This window comes from Ranitomeya imitator, chromosome 10 (genome assembly GCF_032444005.1).
Source record: "Ranitomeya imitator isolate aRanImi1 chromosome 10, aRanImi1.pri, whole genome shotgun sequence".
In the NCBI taxonomy this organism is placed as follows: domain Eukaryota; kingdom Metazoa; phylum Chordata; class Amphibia; order Anura; family Dendrobatidae; genus Ranitomeya; species Ranitomeya imitator.
In genome coordinates, this window is record NC_091291.1 from 40,299,772 (window position 1) to 40,313,757 (window position 13,986).

Here is a 13,986-nt window from a genome sequence, read left to right on the forward strand (position 1 = left end):
AATGATGGGTCATCTACATCACATTCCTGGACAACCGCTTTAAAGTCACAAGCTTCAATAAAAACGTAGGAGGAAAGAAGCACTGACCGGATTTTCTGCAGTCTGGTCCTTGTCCGCTTGCTCCTTATCTTTTTGCTCAGTGGACTGGATTTCTACAGACTTTCCTAGTGTCTTCTCAGCTTCCTTTAGATCCGTGAGAGTAACACCCTAATAGAGAAAAAGACAAAATATATCAAGTTATCTATCTATCTCTCTATGACCATCTGCTGTCCTGCTCACAGCTCTCCTTCATGTGAAGTGTCTGATAGGGGTCGGTGGCCCTTCATGTGAAGTGCCCGGGGGGGTTCCCCTCATGTGAAGTGCCTGGGGGGTAAAGGGGGGGGGGTGGGTGTTCCCCTCATGTGAAGTGCCTGGGGGGTGTTCCCCTCATGTGAAGTGCCTGGGTGGGTGTTCCCTTCATGTGAAGTGCCTGGGGGGTGTTCCCTTCATGTGAAGCACTTGGGTGGGTGTTCCCTTCATGTGAAGCACTTGGGGGGTGTTCCCTTCATGTGAAGCACTTGGGGGGTGTTCCCTCCATGTGAAGTGCCTGGGACGTGTTCCCTCCATGTGAAGTGCCTGGGACGTGTTCCCTTCATGTGAAGTGCCTGGGACGTGTTCCCTTCGTGTGAAGTGCCTGGGGGGGATGTTCCCTTCATGTGAAGTGCCTGGGACGTGTTCCCTTCATGTGAAGTGCCTGGGACATGTTCCCTTCATGTGAAGTGCCTGGGACGTGTTCTCTTCGTGTGAAGTGCCTGGGACGTGTTCTCTTCGTGTGAAGTGCCTGGGACGTGTTCTCTTCGTGTGAAGTGCCTGGGGGGGATGTTCCCTTCATGTGAAGTGCCTGGGACGTGTTCTCTTCGTGTGAAGTGCCTGGGGGGGATGTTCCCTTCATGTGAAGTGCCTGGGGGGGTGTTCCCTCCATGTGAAGTGCCTGGGACGTGTTCTCTTCGTGTGAAGTGCCTGGGGGGGTGTTCCCTTCATGTGAAGTGCCTGGGACGTGTTCCCTTCATGTGAAGTGCCTGGGGGGATGATCCCTTCATGTGAAGTTCCTGGCGGGATGTTCCCTTCATGTGAAGTGCTTGGGACGTGTTCTCTTCGTGTGAAGTGCCTGGGGGGGATGTTCCCTTCATGTGAAGTGCCTGGGGGGGTGTTCCCTCCATGTGAAGTGCCTGGGACGTGTTCTCTTCGTGTGAAGTGCCTGGGGGGGATGTTCTCTTCACGTGAAGTGCCTGGGACGTGTTCTCTTCGTGTGAAGTGCCTGGGGGGATGTTCCCTTCATGTGAAGTGCCTGGGACGTGTTCTCTTCGTGTGAAGTGCCTGGGGGGATGTTCCCTTCATGTGAAGTGCCTGGGACGTTTTCCCTTCATGTGAAGTGCCTGGGGGGATGTTCCCTTCATGTGAAGTGCCTGGGACGTGTTCCCTTCATGTGAAGTGCCCGGGGGGTGTTCCCTTCATGTGAAGTGCCTGGGGGGGTGTTCCCTTCATGTGAAGTGCCTGGGGGGGTGTTCCCTTCATGTGAAGTGCCTGGGGGGGTGTTCCCTTCATGTGAAGTGCCTGGGACGTGTTCCCTTCATGTGAAGTGCCCGGGGGGATGTTCCCTTCATGTGAAGTGCCTGGGACGTGTTCCCTTCATGTGAAGCGCCTGGGGGGTGTTCCCTTCATGTGAAGTGCCTGGGACGTGTTCTCTTCGTGTGAAGTGCCTGGGGGGGGGGGGGGTGTTCCCTTCATGTGAAGTGCCTGGGACGTGTTCTCTTCGTGTGAAGTGCCTGGGGGGGGGGGGGGGGGGGGGTGTTCCCTTCATGTGAAGTGCCTGGGACGTGTTCCCTTCGTGTGAAGTGCCTGGGGGATGTTCCCTTCATGTGAAGTTCCTGGGGGGGGATGTTCCCTTCATGTGAAGTGCCTGGGACGTGTTCCCTTCGTGTGAAGTGCCTAGGGGGGTGTTCCCTTCATGTGAAGTGCCTGGGACGTGTTCCCTTCATGTGAAGTGCCTGGGGAGGGGGGGGGGGGGGCGAAGGGGGGCTTTTGGGTGTTCCCTCCATGTGAAGTGCCTGGGACATGTTCTCTTCATGTGAAGTGCCTGGGGGGATGTTCCCTTCATGTGAAGTGCCTGGGATGTGTTCCCTTCATGTGAAGTGCCTGGGGGGATGTTCCCTTCATGTGAAGTGCCTGGGACGTGTTCTCTTCGTGTGAAGTGTCTGGGGGGATGTTCCCTTCATGTGAAGTGCCTGGGACGTGTTCCCTTCATGTGAAGTGCCTGGGGGGGGTGTTCCCTTCATGTGAAGTGCCTGGGGGGATGTTCCCTTCATGTGAAGTGCCTGGGGGGGGGGGGGGGGGGTGTTCCCTTCATGTGAAGTGCCTGGGACGTGTTCCCTTCGTGTGAAGTGCCCGGGGGGTGTTCCCTTCATGTGAAGTGCCTGGGGGGATGTTCCCTTCATGTGAAGTGCCTGGGGGGGGGGGGGGGGGTGTTCCCTTCATGTGAAGTGCCTGGCACGTGTTCTCTTCGTGTGAAGTTCCCGGGGGATGTTCCCTTCATGTGAAGTGCCTGGGACGTGTTCTCTTCGTGTGAAGTGCCTGGGGGGAGGTTCTCTTAGTGTGAAGTGCCTGGGGGGTGTTCCCTTCATGTGAAGTGCCTGGGACGTGTTCCCTTCGTGTGAAGTGCCCGGGGGGTGTTCCCTTCATGTGAAGTGCCTGGGGGGATGTTCCCTTCATGTGAAGTGCCTGGGGGGGGGGGGGGGGGGGGTGTTCCCTTCATGTGAAGTGCCTGGCACGTGTTCTCTTCGTGTGAAGTTCCCGGGGGATGTTCCCTTCATGTGAAGTGCCTGGGACGTGTTCTCTTCGTGTGAAGTGCCTGGGGGGAGGTTCTCTTAGTGTGAAGTGCCTGGGGGGTGTTCCCTTCATGTGAAGTGCCTGGCACGTGTTCTCTTCGTGTGAAGTGCCTGGGGGGTTGTTCCCTTCATGTGAAGTGCCTGGGACGTGTTCTCTTCGTGTGAAGTGCCTGGGGGGAGGTTTCCTTCATGTGAAGTGCCTGGGACGTGTTCCCTTCGTGTGAAATGCCTGGGACATGTTCTCTTCGTGTGAAGTGCCTGGGGGGGGGAAGGTTCCCTTCATGTGAAGTGCCTGGGACATGTTCTCTTCGTGTGAAGTGCCTGGGGGGGTGTTCCCTTCATGTGAAGTGCCTGGGACATGTTCTCTTCGTGTGAAGTGCCTGGGGGGGGGGGGTGTTCCCTTCATGTGAAGTGCCTGGGACATGTTCTCTTCGTGTGAAGTGCCTGGGGGGGGTGTTCCCTTCATGTGAAGTGCCTGGGACATGTTCTCTTCGTGTGAAGTGCCTGGGGGGAGGTTCCCTTCGTGTGAAGTGCCTGGGACATGTTCTCTTCGTGTGAAGTGCCTGGGGGGAGGTTCTCTTCATGTGAAGTGCCTGGGGGGAGGTTCTCTTCATGTGATGTGCCTGGGATGTGTTCTCTTCGCGTGAAGTGCCTGGGGGGGATGTTCCCTTCATGTGAAGTGCCTGGGGGGATGTTCCCTTCATGTGAAGTGCCTGGGGGGATGTTCCCTTCGTGTGAAGTGTTCTAGGGGGTCACTTCATGTCCTACTCACAGCTGGCATTATAAAGAGTCGGTGAGGAAGTCCTGGGTGGGTCTTGGTGGGGGGCACAGCTAGCTTGCTCCCACCAATGGTTATGTTCTCTGCACTGCTTTGCAAAAAATAGTAGGAATGCTAATATACACAATTTCATAATTTCTTGGGAGTTTTTACACAAGTATAAGACTCACCTGAGTGGATCGCCGTGACTGCCTCATGAGCCGAGAGCGAGCCTTTCTCTGAGATTCTGACTCTTCATCCCGAACAGGGGTTTGGTACGACCTGATAAAAAGAATTTACAGTTTCATTAGGAATGAACACATTTAAAAGAGCTAGCCTCGAAGACGGCAACTTTCACATTAAGGGTGACAAGCTTGCAGCCTCAATTTTTTTTTTTTCAGGGGGGGGGGGGAGGGGGATCTTACACTGATTATAATAGAGTACTTTTTAGAAGAGGGTAATTAGATAATGTTTCTGGGCTATCTCAAGCAGAAGAATGCTTGAGGTAGCCCCCAGAAGGTTTTATTTTTTAGAAGAAGAACATGCAGGTGCAGTGTCTTACCTTCGCTTGTCTTTGGGATCAGTACTGGTGCTGGAGGACGAGGTGGAGGAGGTGGCAGTCATGCTGGACAAAGTGTTTGTGTGCGATTGTGTGGTGGGAACCATGTCAAGTTTCATCTGTAGTCCACCTTCTAAGTCTCTATTAAGATGATCGAAGTAAAGATTTTTTTTCTAACCGTTACAAAAAGCGTTTAGCCGAGACTTTACAGTCCATACTGGTACTCCAATAACTAGAAGTTAGTACAGCGTGATACAATGATATGGTTTGTGGGTGATTAGTGGAGAAACAGACACAGAACGATCGGGTTAGGGGCTCTGTGGAGAAGATCACAGGTAGGCGATACCAGGTTGTGGTCGAGTCGACCATGGATGGCGCTTGTGATACTCACTCTTTCTTGGCGTCTGGCAGAGAGTCTGTATCCGGGAGGCCGAATATTCTCCTTGTTGGTGTGGGAGGAATACGAGCCATACGTGGCTCCTTATTCTAGGAGATTAAGGAGGGAGAAATAGGAAACAAATAATTTATTCTCATTTATCCATAGGTGCCAAAATGAAGGCACAGACACACCAGGAGAAGCAACAACGGGGCGTACAAGTATAGTATAGGACATGCTACAAGCTGTGTATGGTATGTAATAGGACACACACTACCACATATTTACATTCAATGCTCTTCTACTAGACGTTTCGACACAACTACATTATTTATGTTTGCCTACAGATTCACCGTCTCCCAGATAGATCATTTCTTTTCTTCTCAGGGGTGACAGTCCCAGCCCTCTCCTGTCTCCGCCATTGCTCTCCTGTCTCCGCCATTGCTCTCCTGTCCCAGCCCTCGCTCCCCTGTCCCGCGCCCTCGCTCCCCTGTCCCCGCTCTCCTGTCCCGCGCCCTCGCTCTCCTGTCCCCCGCCCTCGCTCTCCTGTCCCTCGCTCTCCTGTCCCGCGCCCTCCTGTCCCGCGCCCTCGCTCTCCTGTCCCGCGCCCTCCTGTCCCGCGCCCTCGCTCCCCTGTCCCGCGCCCTAGCTCTCCTGTCCCCCGCCCTCGCTCTCCTGTCCCCTGCCCTCGCTCTCCTGTCCCGCGCCCTCCTGTCCCCCGCCCTCGCTCTCCTGTCCCGCGCCCTCGCTCTCCTGTCCCGCGCCCTCGCTCTCCTGTCCCCCGCCCTCGCTCTCCTGTCCCCCGCCCTCGCTCTTCTGTCCCCCGCCCTCCTGTCCCCCGCCCTCGCTCTCCTGTCCCGCGCCCTCGCTCTCCTGTCCCGCGCCCTCGCTCTCCTGTCCCGCGCCCTCGCTCTCCTGTCCCCCGCCCTCGCTCTCCTGTCCCTCGTTCTCCTGTCCCTCGCTCTCCTGTCCCGCGCCCTCCTGTCCCGCGCCCTCGCTCTCCTGTCCCGCGCCCTCGCTCTCCTGTCCCGCGCCCTCGCTCTCCTGTCCCGCGCCCTCGCTCTCCTGTCCCGCGCCCTCGCTCTCCTGTCCCGCGCCCTCGCTCTCCTGTCCCGCGCCCTCGCTCTCCTGTCCCGCGCCCTCGCTCTCCTGTCCCGCGCCCTCGCTCTCCTGTCCCGCGCCCTCGCTCTCCTGTCCCGCGCCCTCGCTCTCCTGTCCCCGCACTTCTAGAACTTATGCATCCACCAAAGCGAATGTGCGTAGGAATAAGGGTGGTGGAAAACCAATAGAGTGGGTTGGAGTTTCCTCCCAGCTCGGGGGTCATTTTTCTTGCCTATGGACACACTTGACAGTAGTAAGTAAGCAGCAATATAAAAGATACGGCGCATAGACCAGAGTGATTGTATTTCTCAGATAGCCTCTTCATCTGAACCAGGACATCTGTCTGTCTAGATTACTAAATCCTTCTGATCAATGGAGAATAACAACTAAATGGAGGGCAGAAAAGAAAGTAAACCACAAAACACTGCCTCAATTATGTTATTGTGCCGTCCAGAAATGTGGGAACCTTACAAAAAGGAGTTTAAGTGGACCACAAAGATGCAGATCCTGAACTCTGGTTTCCTCTATTTTTTATTTTTAGAGATATATTAATTTCTAGATTTGGAGCCTAGCTAGAATTTTTCCAGAGACGAGGAAAATGATCTTTATCCTTTTGCAAGATTTTGCTGCTGTATCTCAGGATGACAGGCTGCAATGGATGAACTTGTGTCTTCTTCCAGTCTTACAAACCATATTAATAACACTACACAAGTATTACTACATCACTGTGACAAACAGCACACTTATTATAGGGTAGATCTAGCACAGGTCACAAAGCATTCACATTTCTATAAAGCAGGCTTGGTTTCCGTCTCTACGACTTCTATACTACGGCCAGGTCCCTACCACTGAGGCTTGGAAGCTTTTTTCCAGCTGACTGCACAACGGTTTACTGCTGCTCGCTGCCACTGCTTCTAGATTTCTTTTCCACTTCTGAAGGATCTCCCAAATGTCTGGCTATGAGACAGCAGAACAAAGAAGGACTATGTAACAAAGCACTGAAATGCAACTCAGAAGTTTTCACCTTCACTTAACTAAAATTTATAAAAAAAAAAAGTAAGACTTTCCAGGATGGGATGCCGAGATGAAAACTTTTTTGGGCTGGGGTCCACACAGCTGCCATGTGACAAGGGTGAGAAATGTTGGAACCCCGTGAATGTCACTTTTAAATATGTTGGATTTTATTACATAGATCATACATGTCAGCGGTTTTGCCATTGGAAAGAGCAAGACTAGGAACAAACCTTGTGTAGTGTAAGTACACCAAGACTGAAGCCACGGATGAGCCGCAATGTCAAGAGTCTGGTGCGGAGGCGGTCTCTCCATGTGTAGTGTCTGGTGCGGAGGTGGTCTCTCCATGTGTAGTGTCTGGTGCGGAGGCGGTCTCTCCATGTGTAGTGTCTGGTGCGGAGGCAGTCTCTCCATGTGTAGTGTCTGGTGCGGAGGCGGTCTCTCCATGTGTAGTGTCTGGTGCGGAGGCAGTCTCTCCATGTGTAGTGTCTGGTGCGGAGGCAGTCTCTCCATGTGTAGTGTCTGGTGCGGAGGCGGTCTCTCCATGTGTAGTGTCTGGTGCGGAGGCAGTCTCTCCATGTGTAGTGTCTGGTGCGGAGGCGGTCTCTCCATGTGTAGTGTCTGGTGCGGAGGCAGTCTCTCCATGTGTAGTGTCTGGTGCGGAGGCGGTCTCTCTCCATGTGTAGTGTCTGGTGCGGAGGCGGTCTCTCTCCATGTGAAGTGTCTGGTGCGGAGGCGGTCTCTCTCCTCATGTGTAGTGTCTGGTGCGGAGGCGGTCTCTCTCCTCATGTGTAGTGTCTGGTGCGGAGGCGGTCTCTCCTCATGTGTAGTGTCTGGTGCGGAGGCGGTCTCTCCTCATGTGTAGTGTCTGGTGCGGAGGCGGTCTCTCCTCATGTGTAGTGTCTGGTGCGGAGGCGGTCTCTCCTCATGTGTAGTGTCTGGTGCGGAGGCGGTCTCTCCTCATGTGTAGTGTCTGGTGCGGAGGCGGTCTCTCCTCATGTGTAGTGTCTGGTGCGGAGGCGGTCTCTCCTCATGTGTAGTGTCTGGTGCGGAGGCGGTCTCTCCTCATGTGTAGTGTCTGGTGCGGAGGCGGTCTCTCCTCATGTGTAGTGTCTGGTGCAGAGGCGGTCTCTCCTCATGTGTAGTGTCTGGTGCGGAGGCGGTCTCTCCTCATGTGTAGTGTCTGGTGCGGAGGCGGTCTCTCCTCATGTGTAGTGTCTGGTGCGGAGGCGGTCTCTCCTCATGTGTAGTGTGGTGCGGAGGCGGTCTCTCCTCATGTGTAGTGTCTGGTGCAGAGGCGGTCTCTCCTCATGTGTAGTGTCTGGTGCGGAGGTGGTCTCTCCTCATGTGTAGTGTCTGGTGCGGAGGTGGTCTCTCCTCATGTGTAGTGTCTGGTGCGGAGGCAGTCTCTCCATGTGTAGTGTCTGGTGCGGAGGCGGTCTCTCTCCTCATGTGTAGTGTCTGGTGCGGAGGCGGTCTCTCCTCATGTGTAGTGTCTGGTGCGGAGGCGGTCTCTCTCCTCATGTGTAGTGTCTGGTGCGGAGGCGGTCTCTCCTCATGTGTAGTGTCTGGTGCGGAGGCGGTCTCTCCTCATGTGTAGTGTCTGGTGCGGAGGCGGTCTCTCCTCATGTGTAGTGTCTGGTGCGGAGGCGGTCTCTCCTCATGTGTAGTGTCTGGTGCGGAGGCGGTCTCTCCTCATGTGTAGTGTCTGGTGCAGAGGCGGTCTCTCCTCATGTGTAGTGTCTGGTGCGGAGGCGGTCTCTCCTCATGTGTAGTGTCTGGTGCGGAGGCGGTCTCTCCTCATGTGTAGTGTCTGGTGCGGAGGCGGTCTCTCCTCATGTGTAGTGTGGTGCGGAGGCGGTCTCTCCTCATGTGTAGTGTCTGGTGCAGAGGCGGTCTCTCCTCATGTGTAGTGTCTGGTGCGGAGGCGGTCTCTCCTCATGTGTAGTGTCTGATGCGGAGGCGGTCTCTCCTCATGTGTAGTGTCTGGTGCAGAGGCGGTCTCTCCTCATGTGTAGTGTCTGGTGCGGAGGCGGTCTCTCCTCATGTGTAGTGTCTGATGCGGAGGCGGTCTCTCCTCATGTGTAGTGTCTGGTGCGGAGGCGGTCTCTCCTCATGTGTAGTGTCTGGTGCAGAGGCGGTCCCTCCTCATGTGTAGTGTCTGGTGCAGAGGCGGTCTCTCCTCATGTGTAGTGTCTGATGCGGAGGCGGTCTCTCCTCATGTGTAGTGTCTGGTGCGGAGGCGGTCTCTCCATGTGTAGTGTCTGATGCGGAGGCGGTCTCTCCTCATGTGTAGTGTCTGGTGCAGAGGCGGTCTCTCCATGTGTAGTGTCTGGTGCGGAGGCGGTCTCTCCTCATGTGTAGTGTCTGGTGCGGAGGCGGTCTCTCCTCATGTGTAGTGTCTGGTGCAGAGGCGGTCTCTCCTCATGTGTAGTGTCTGATGCGGAGGCGGTCTCTCCCTTTATGTCATAGAGAGAGAGAGAGAGAGGGGGTCAGCGATGGATCCTGCGTCCATAGACTTGCATTATATCCGTCGACGGACAGCACAGGATGCGTCGCTGACCGATTTTCTGACGTGCAGAAAAAACCTTACTATGAATGTTTTCTTCGCATGCCGGACCGCTATTTTCCGACGGATCCAATGCACGACGGATAAAACAGATGGCCATCCGTCACAATCCGCCGCTAATACAAGTTTATGGGAAAATGCAGGATCCTGCATTCTCAGAAAACGACAGATTGTGACGAATTCAAATGCAAGTGTGAAAGTAGCCTAACGCTGCGTTTTTCCTGCCAACATACGTTTTGCAGCAGCACATGCTAATGGTGTGCACATACCCTATAACAGGGCTTGTAGACCCCCTTTATTAAATTGTAAAACCCCTCTAGGACTGAATGGTGGCTATAACTGATCCAGTCTGTGCAAGCAAGTCTCGCCATGAGGCACACAAATAATTCATTATTACACTATAGCTTTTTTTTTGTTAATAAAATGTGATCTATTTTCTCCAATTTTGGAAAGGAAACGTGCAGGAACTTACAGGATGAAAAGCTGAAATGCAGCCCAGCAGTGTGTGGACCCCAACTCCCCAAAAATCCCAGCTTCCTGGAGGAGGAGGGAAGGGGCGCAGACATTGGGATTACCCACAGCAGGAGCTTATATGTAGGACTTTAACATTTTATTGCCTTTTCATTTTTTTTCCTCCATCCATAAAACCTAGTTAGCATTGGACACACTTTTGTTTTTTTGCATGTTTTAAAATGACTGTATACCCTAGGCGGCCAGCTTCAATTTACAGAAATGACAGACACCGAACAAGGCAGTCCAGGATGATCATGGATTATGCAGCTTTTTTTGTTTTTCTAACTTTGCAAAAAAGTATAAATCTGCTATCACAAGTGAGCTACCCCACTGCCTAGAAAAGTAACATAGTCCGTGCCTTCCAGACTCCTTCCAAAATCTAAGCGGCAGAAGCTTCTTACTTCGGAAGAGAAGACGCATGGGAAAGACCCCCCACAGCGGCTCTCGGTGCCCCCATCAGTCACGTGTCATGGCATGAGACAAGAAGCGTATTACGATCCAAACAGTGATTGGAAAACATTGTTTAGACATCGCACATGCATCGACAGAGAAAACTTTAAAGATAATCTGTCACCGGGCTTTTTTTTTTTAGCATTATGATGTAGAGGCAGAGACCCTGATTCCAGCGATGTATCACTTATTGAGCTGCTTGCTGCCATTTTGATAAAATCCCCGATTTATCTATCGCAGATCTAGCAGCTCTCTGAATGCTGAGATCTGTATAACTCCGCCCACACCACTGTTTGTTTGCTGTGTATAGGCAGAAAGCAGCCAATTAGATGTGGGGGTGGGGTTATGCGGAGCTCAAGAGGACTAGACGAGTTTAGGTTTACTAGTCCTCAAGTGATAACAATCAGTTTTATCAGCAAGCTATTATCAAAACTACAAGCAGCCCAGTAAGTGAGATCACCGGAATCAGAGACTCTGCCCCTACATCATGTTGCTCTCAGATTAGGTGGCAAAAACCTGCTGACAAATTCTCTTTATGTGTGCATCTGCTCTTACTTTACTGATCAACAGAAGCAAAATAAGAAGCTGCTCACCCTTTCTGGGGTGTCCAGTCGGGGGCTGGAAGCAGAGCGCTTGATTCCTGGCTCTTTGAAGCTACTGTCCTCTATTCTGGCATCCTGCAGAGCCCCGAAGCTGCCAGTTTTCCGTAAGCCTGCCCTCAAGTTGGAAAAGGAAAGCTGGCATTTCTCTGTGATGCTGCTCGGTGCCCCAGAGAACTATAGATATGGAAGAAGGGTATGTATGGGGAATTGTGATGGATACATCTCCATTTTGCCACTTAATTAAAAAAAAATTTAAATCACCTCTGGCATATACATATAGAAAAGAACTGAAGTATCAGCCGACACATGTGGGATAATGGAAGGCAGCTATGGCTGTCACCTTATGAGACTGGGGGTACATGTATATAAAGAGAAAAATCATTGAAAGCCAAGGAGGAGGTAGCACGATGGTCAAATAAACGCTGGAATGGATGGAGGCAAAAAAAAGTATAGTCATACACATCCGATCACACACACACACTGCCCTGGGGTAGACGCAGCGGCATCTCTTTTCCCGCAGCACTTTCTTTAGCTCAGAGAGACAGTCAGAAAACAGATTGTAGACTAAATCATAAATGTATCATGATATTTGCCAATCCAAAAGTGGCCTGTGGTGGCGGAAAAAGATGGGAGGAGAAGAGTTCAAAGAACTGCGACCTGTGGTGGCGGAAAAAGATGGGAGGAGAAGAGTGCAGAGCACTGCAGCCTGTGGTGGCGGAAAAAGATGGGAGGAGAAGAGTGCAGAGCACTGTGGCCTGTGGTGGCGGAAAGAGATGGGAGAAGAGTGCAGAGCCGTGCAGCCTGTGGTGGCAGAAAAAGATGGGAGGAGAAGAGTGCAGAGCACTGCAGCCTGTGGTGGCGGAAAGAGATGGGAGAAGAGTGCAGAGCCGTGCAGCCTGTGGTGGCGGAAAGAGATGGGATAAGAGTGCAGAGCACTGCGGCCTGTGGTGGCGGAAAGAGATGGGAGAAGAGTGCAGAGCACTGCGGCCTGTGGTGGCGGAAAGAGATGGGAGAAGAGTGCAGAGCACTGCGGCCTCTGGTGGCGGAAAGAGATGGGAGAAGAGTGCAGAGCACTGCGGCCTCTGGTGGCGGAAAGAGATGGGAGAAGAGTGCAGAGCACTGCGGCCTGTGGTGGCGGAAAGAGATGGGAGAAGAGTGCAGAGCCGTGCAGCCTGTGGTGGCGGAAAGAGATGGGATAAGAGTGCAGAGCCGTGCAGCCTGTGGTGGCGGAAAGAGATGGGAGAAGAGTGCAGAGCACTGCGGCCTGTGGTGGCGGAAAGAGATGGGAGAAGAGTGCAGAGCACTGCGGCCTCTGGTGGCGGAAAGAGATGGGAGGAGAAGAGTTCAGAGCACTGCGGCCTGTGGTGGTGCAAAGAGATGGGAGGAGAAGCGTTCAGAGCACTGTGGCATGTGGTGGCGGAAAAAGATGGGAGAAGAGATCAGAGCACTGTGGCCTGTGGTGGTGCAAAGAGATGGGAGGAGAAGAGATCAGAGCACTGCGGCCTGTGGTGGCGGAAAAAGATGGGAGAAGAGATTAAAGCACTGCGGCCTGTGGTGGCGGAAAAAGATGGGAGAAGAGTGCAGAGCACTGCGGCCTGTGGTGGTTCCAAGAACACCCATACATACACTATATTGGCAAATGTATGGGGACAATAATCAGAGAAGTCAGGTCTCTCCATCCACGCCCCATTACCTCCACTGTATAATACCTGGCCATCCACACACACCAGGTGCATAACATACGGTGTCTTTTCCGCTCCCCACCACTCCCAGGAGTAAAATGTCCGATCCTCCTCCTGCCCCCCGGTGTATGACATGCGCGCCCCGCCATGCCAGCTGCCTTTACTAACATGTGACAGAGCGGCCGGCGGGGCAGAGCTCACAGATACCAGCGCGGTCCTGTAGTAGAAGCCACCGGGGTAACAAATACGGTCATGACATTTCTTCCTCCTAAATCTTCCCCCATCACCTGTGTGACATCATTGAGAAGTGGGAGGAACTGCAGTAAGTCTGCCACAAAGTGGAGACGCCGTAATGTAACAGTGGAGTCAGCGAGTGCCGAGGAGCAGAGAGCAGAAGAGTCACCAACGCTCTACTGACTCCATAACTGGAGGTCATCTCCACCTCTGCCAAACAGACTGTGACACAAGCTGCTCCCCAACATCAGGGTCCGGCCTCACAAATGATTGGGCAAAAATTCTCCAGACCCCTCAAGAATCTTACAGAAAGTCCTACCAGACGAGTGGAGGAACAACTCCATATTAATGAGATAAGAGCTCCTGTAGGACATTTGTCCATGTAGTACACGTCAATGGTGACTGGGGTGGAGGCGTCAAATGTTCTGCTCAGGATAAACAACCAAACATTGGGGGAGATTTATCAGAATTCTGAGGGAAAAATAAAAATCGATTGTGTAAGTCATCCAAGAAAGCCCACCCGACATGACATCCTACAACCTGGTGGTCCAGTTTCGGTCATCACTGATCTATTGGTTTTAGGGTATGCTTCTATTTTTCATGAAATATTGAGCTTCTTGCCCCTTGCATTGTGATGTTACTGTGTTATTCCCAGTGGAAACAATCTGACGAGATCAACCATAGAGGGATATATCGGACGCATAGCAAAATAAAAAAATAAAAAAGCCAAAAGGGTCTACAGTCATCGTGTGTAACTGTCCGCTCTCACCGATATCACACTCCGTTTAAAGGAATTGCATGAACGATCTACCCAAAGCAAAATCCATAAGCACAACACAAAATAAAGAGGTGAATGAATGTACCCCATTAGCAGGCATGAATGGGGTGAGCTGAGCCATGGTTGATATAGGTGGCATGAAGCTGGCACCTGATGAAGGACGAGGCGAAACGTCCCGAGTCTTAGATTTGCAGTTCTCCATGATAATAAAGTGGATCCGTCACTTGAAGATGATTTTTTTCTTTAATAGGACAACAAACAGGATAGGTCGGCTCCAATACTGGTCCGAAAAGCACAAAATGTAAAAAGCCTAAAAGCTTGGTGATTTAAAATAAAAAATTCAGGATGAAAAAATCTTTTTTACATGTTGATGAGGATTTTGCAATTTGGGCAATACGTTTAAATCTTTATTACACGGGCCCTGTATTCTGCATTAACCAATACATTTGCACCATATGGACTAGTAATAGTTTGGACCGCTCCCCATGCT

At 52.4% G+C, this 13,986-nt stretch overlaps 1 protein-coding gene across 5 annotated transcripts in view; it reads right to left on the reverse strand.

Moving 5' to 3' along the window:
- PPP1R12C (protein phosphatase 1 regulatory subunit 12C) overlaps positions 1-13,986 on the reverse strand; it is an 86,057-nt gene that overhangs the window by 18,506 nt on the left and 53,565 nt on the right. For 2 of the 5 annotated variants that reach the window (XM_069742072.1, XM_069742071.1), the window contains exons 10-14: positions 10,794-10,976; positions 4,572-4,666; positions 4,184-4,321; positions 3,813-3,903; positions 88-207 (exon numbers count right to left, since the gene is read on the reverse strand). In XM_069742072.1, the coding sequence (XP_069598173.1) occupies positions 88-207; positions 3,813-3,903; positions 4,184-4,321; positions 4,572-4,666; positions 10,794-10,976 (627 nt within the window). The remainder of the gene's footprint in view (positions 1-87; positions 208-3,812; positions 3,904-4,183; positions 4,322-4,571; positions 4,667-10,793; positions 10,977-13,986) is intronic. The other 3 variants (XM_069742073.1, XM_069742074.1, XM_069742075.1) reach the window with 3 other exon arrangements.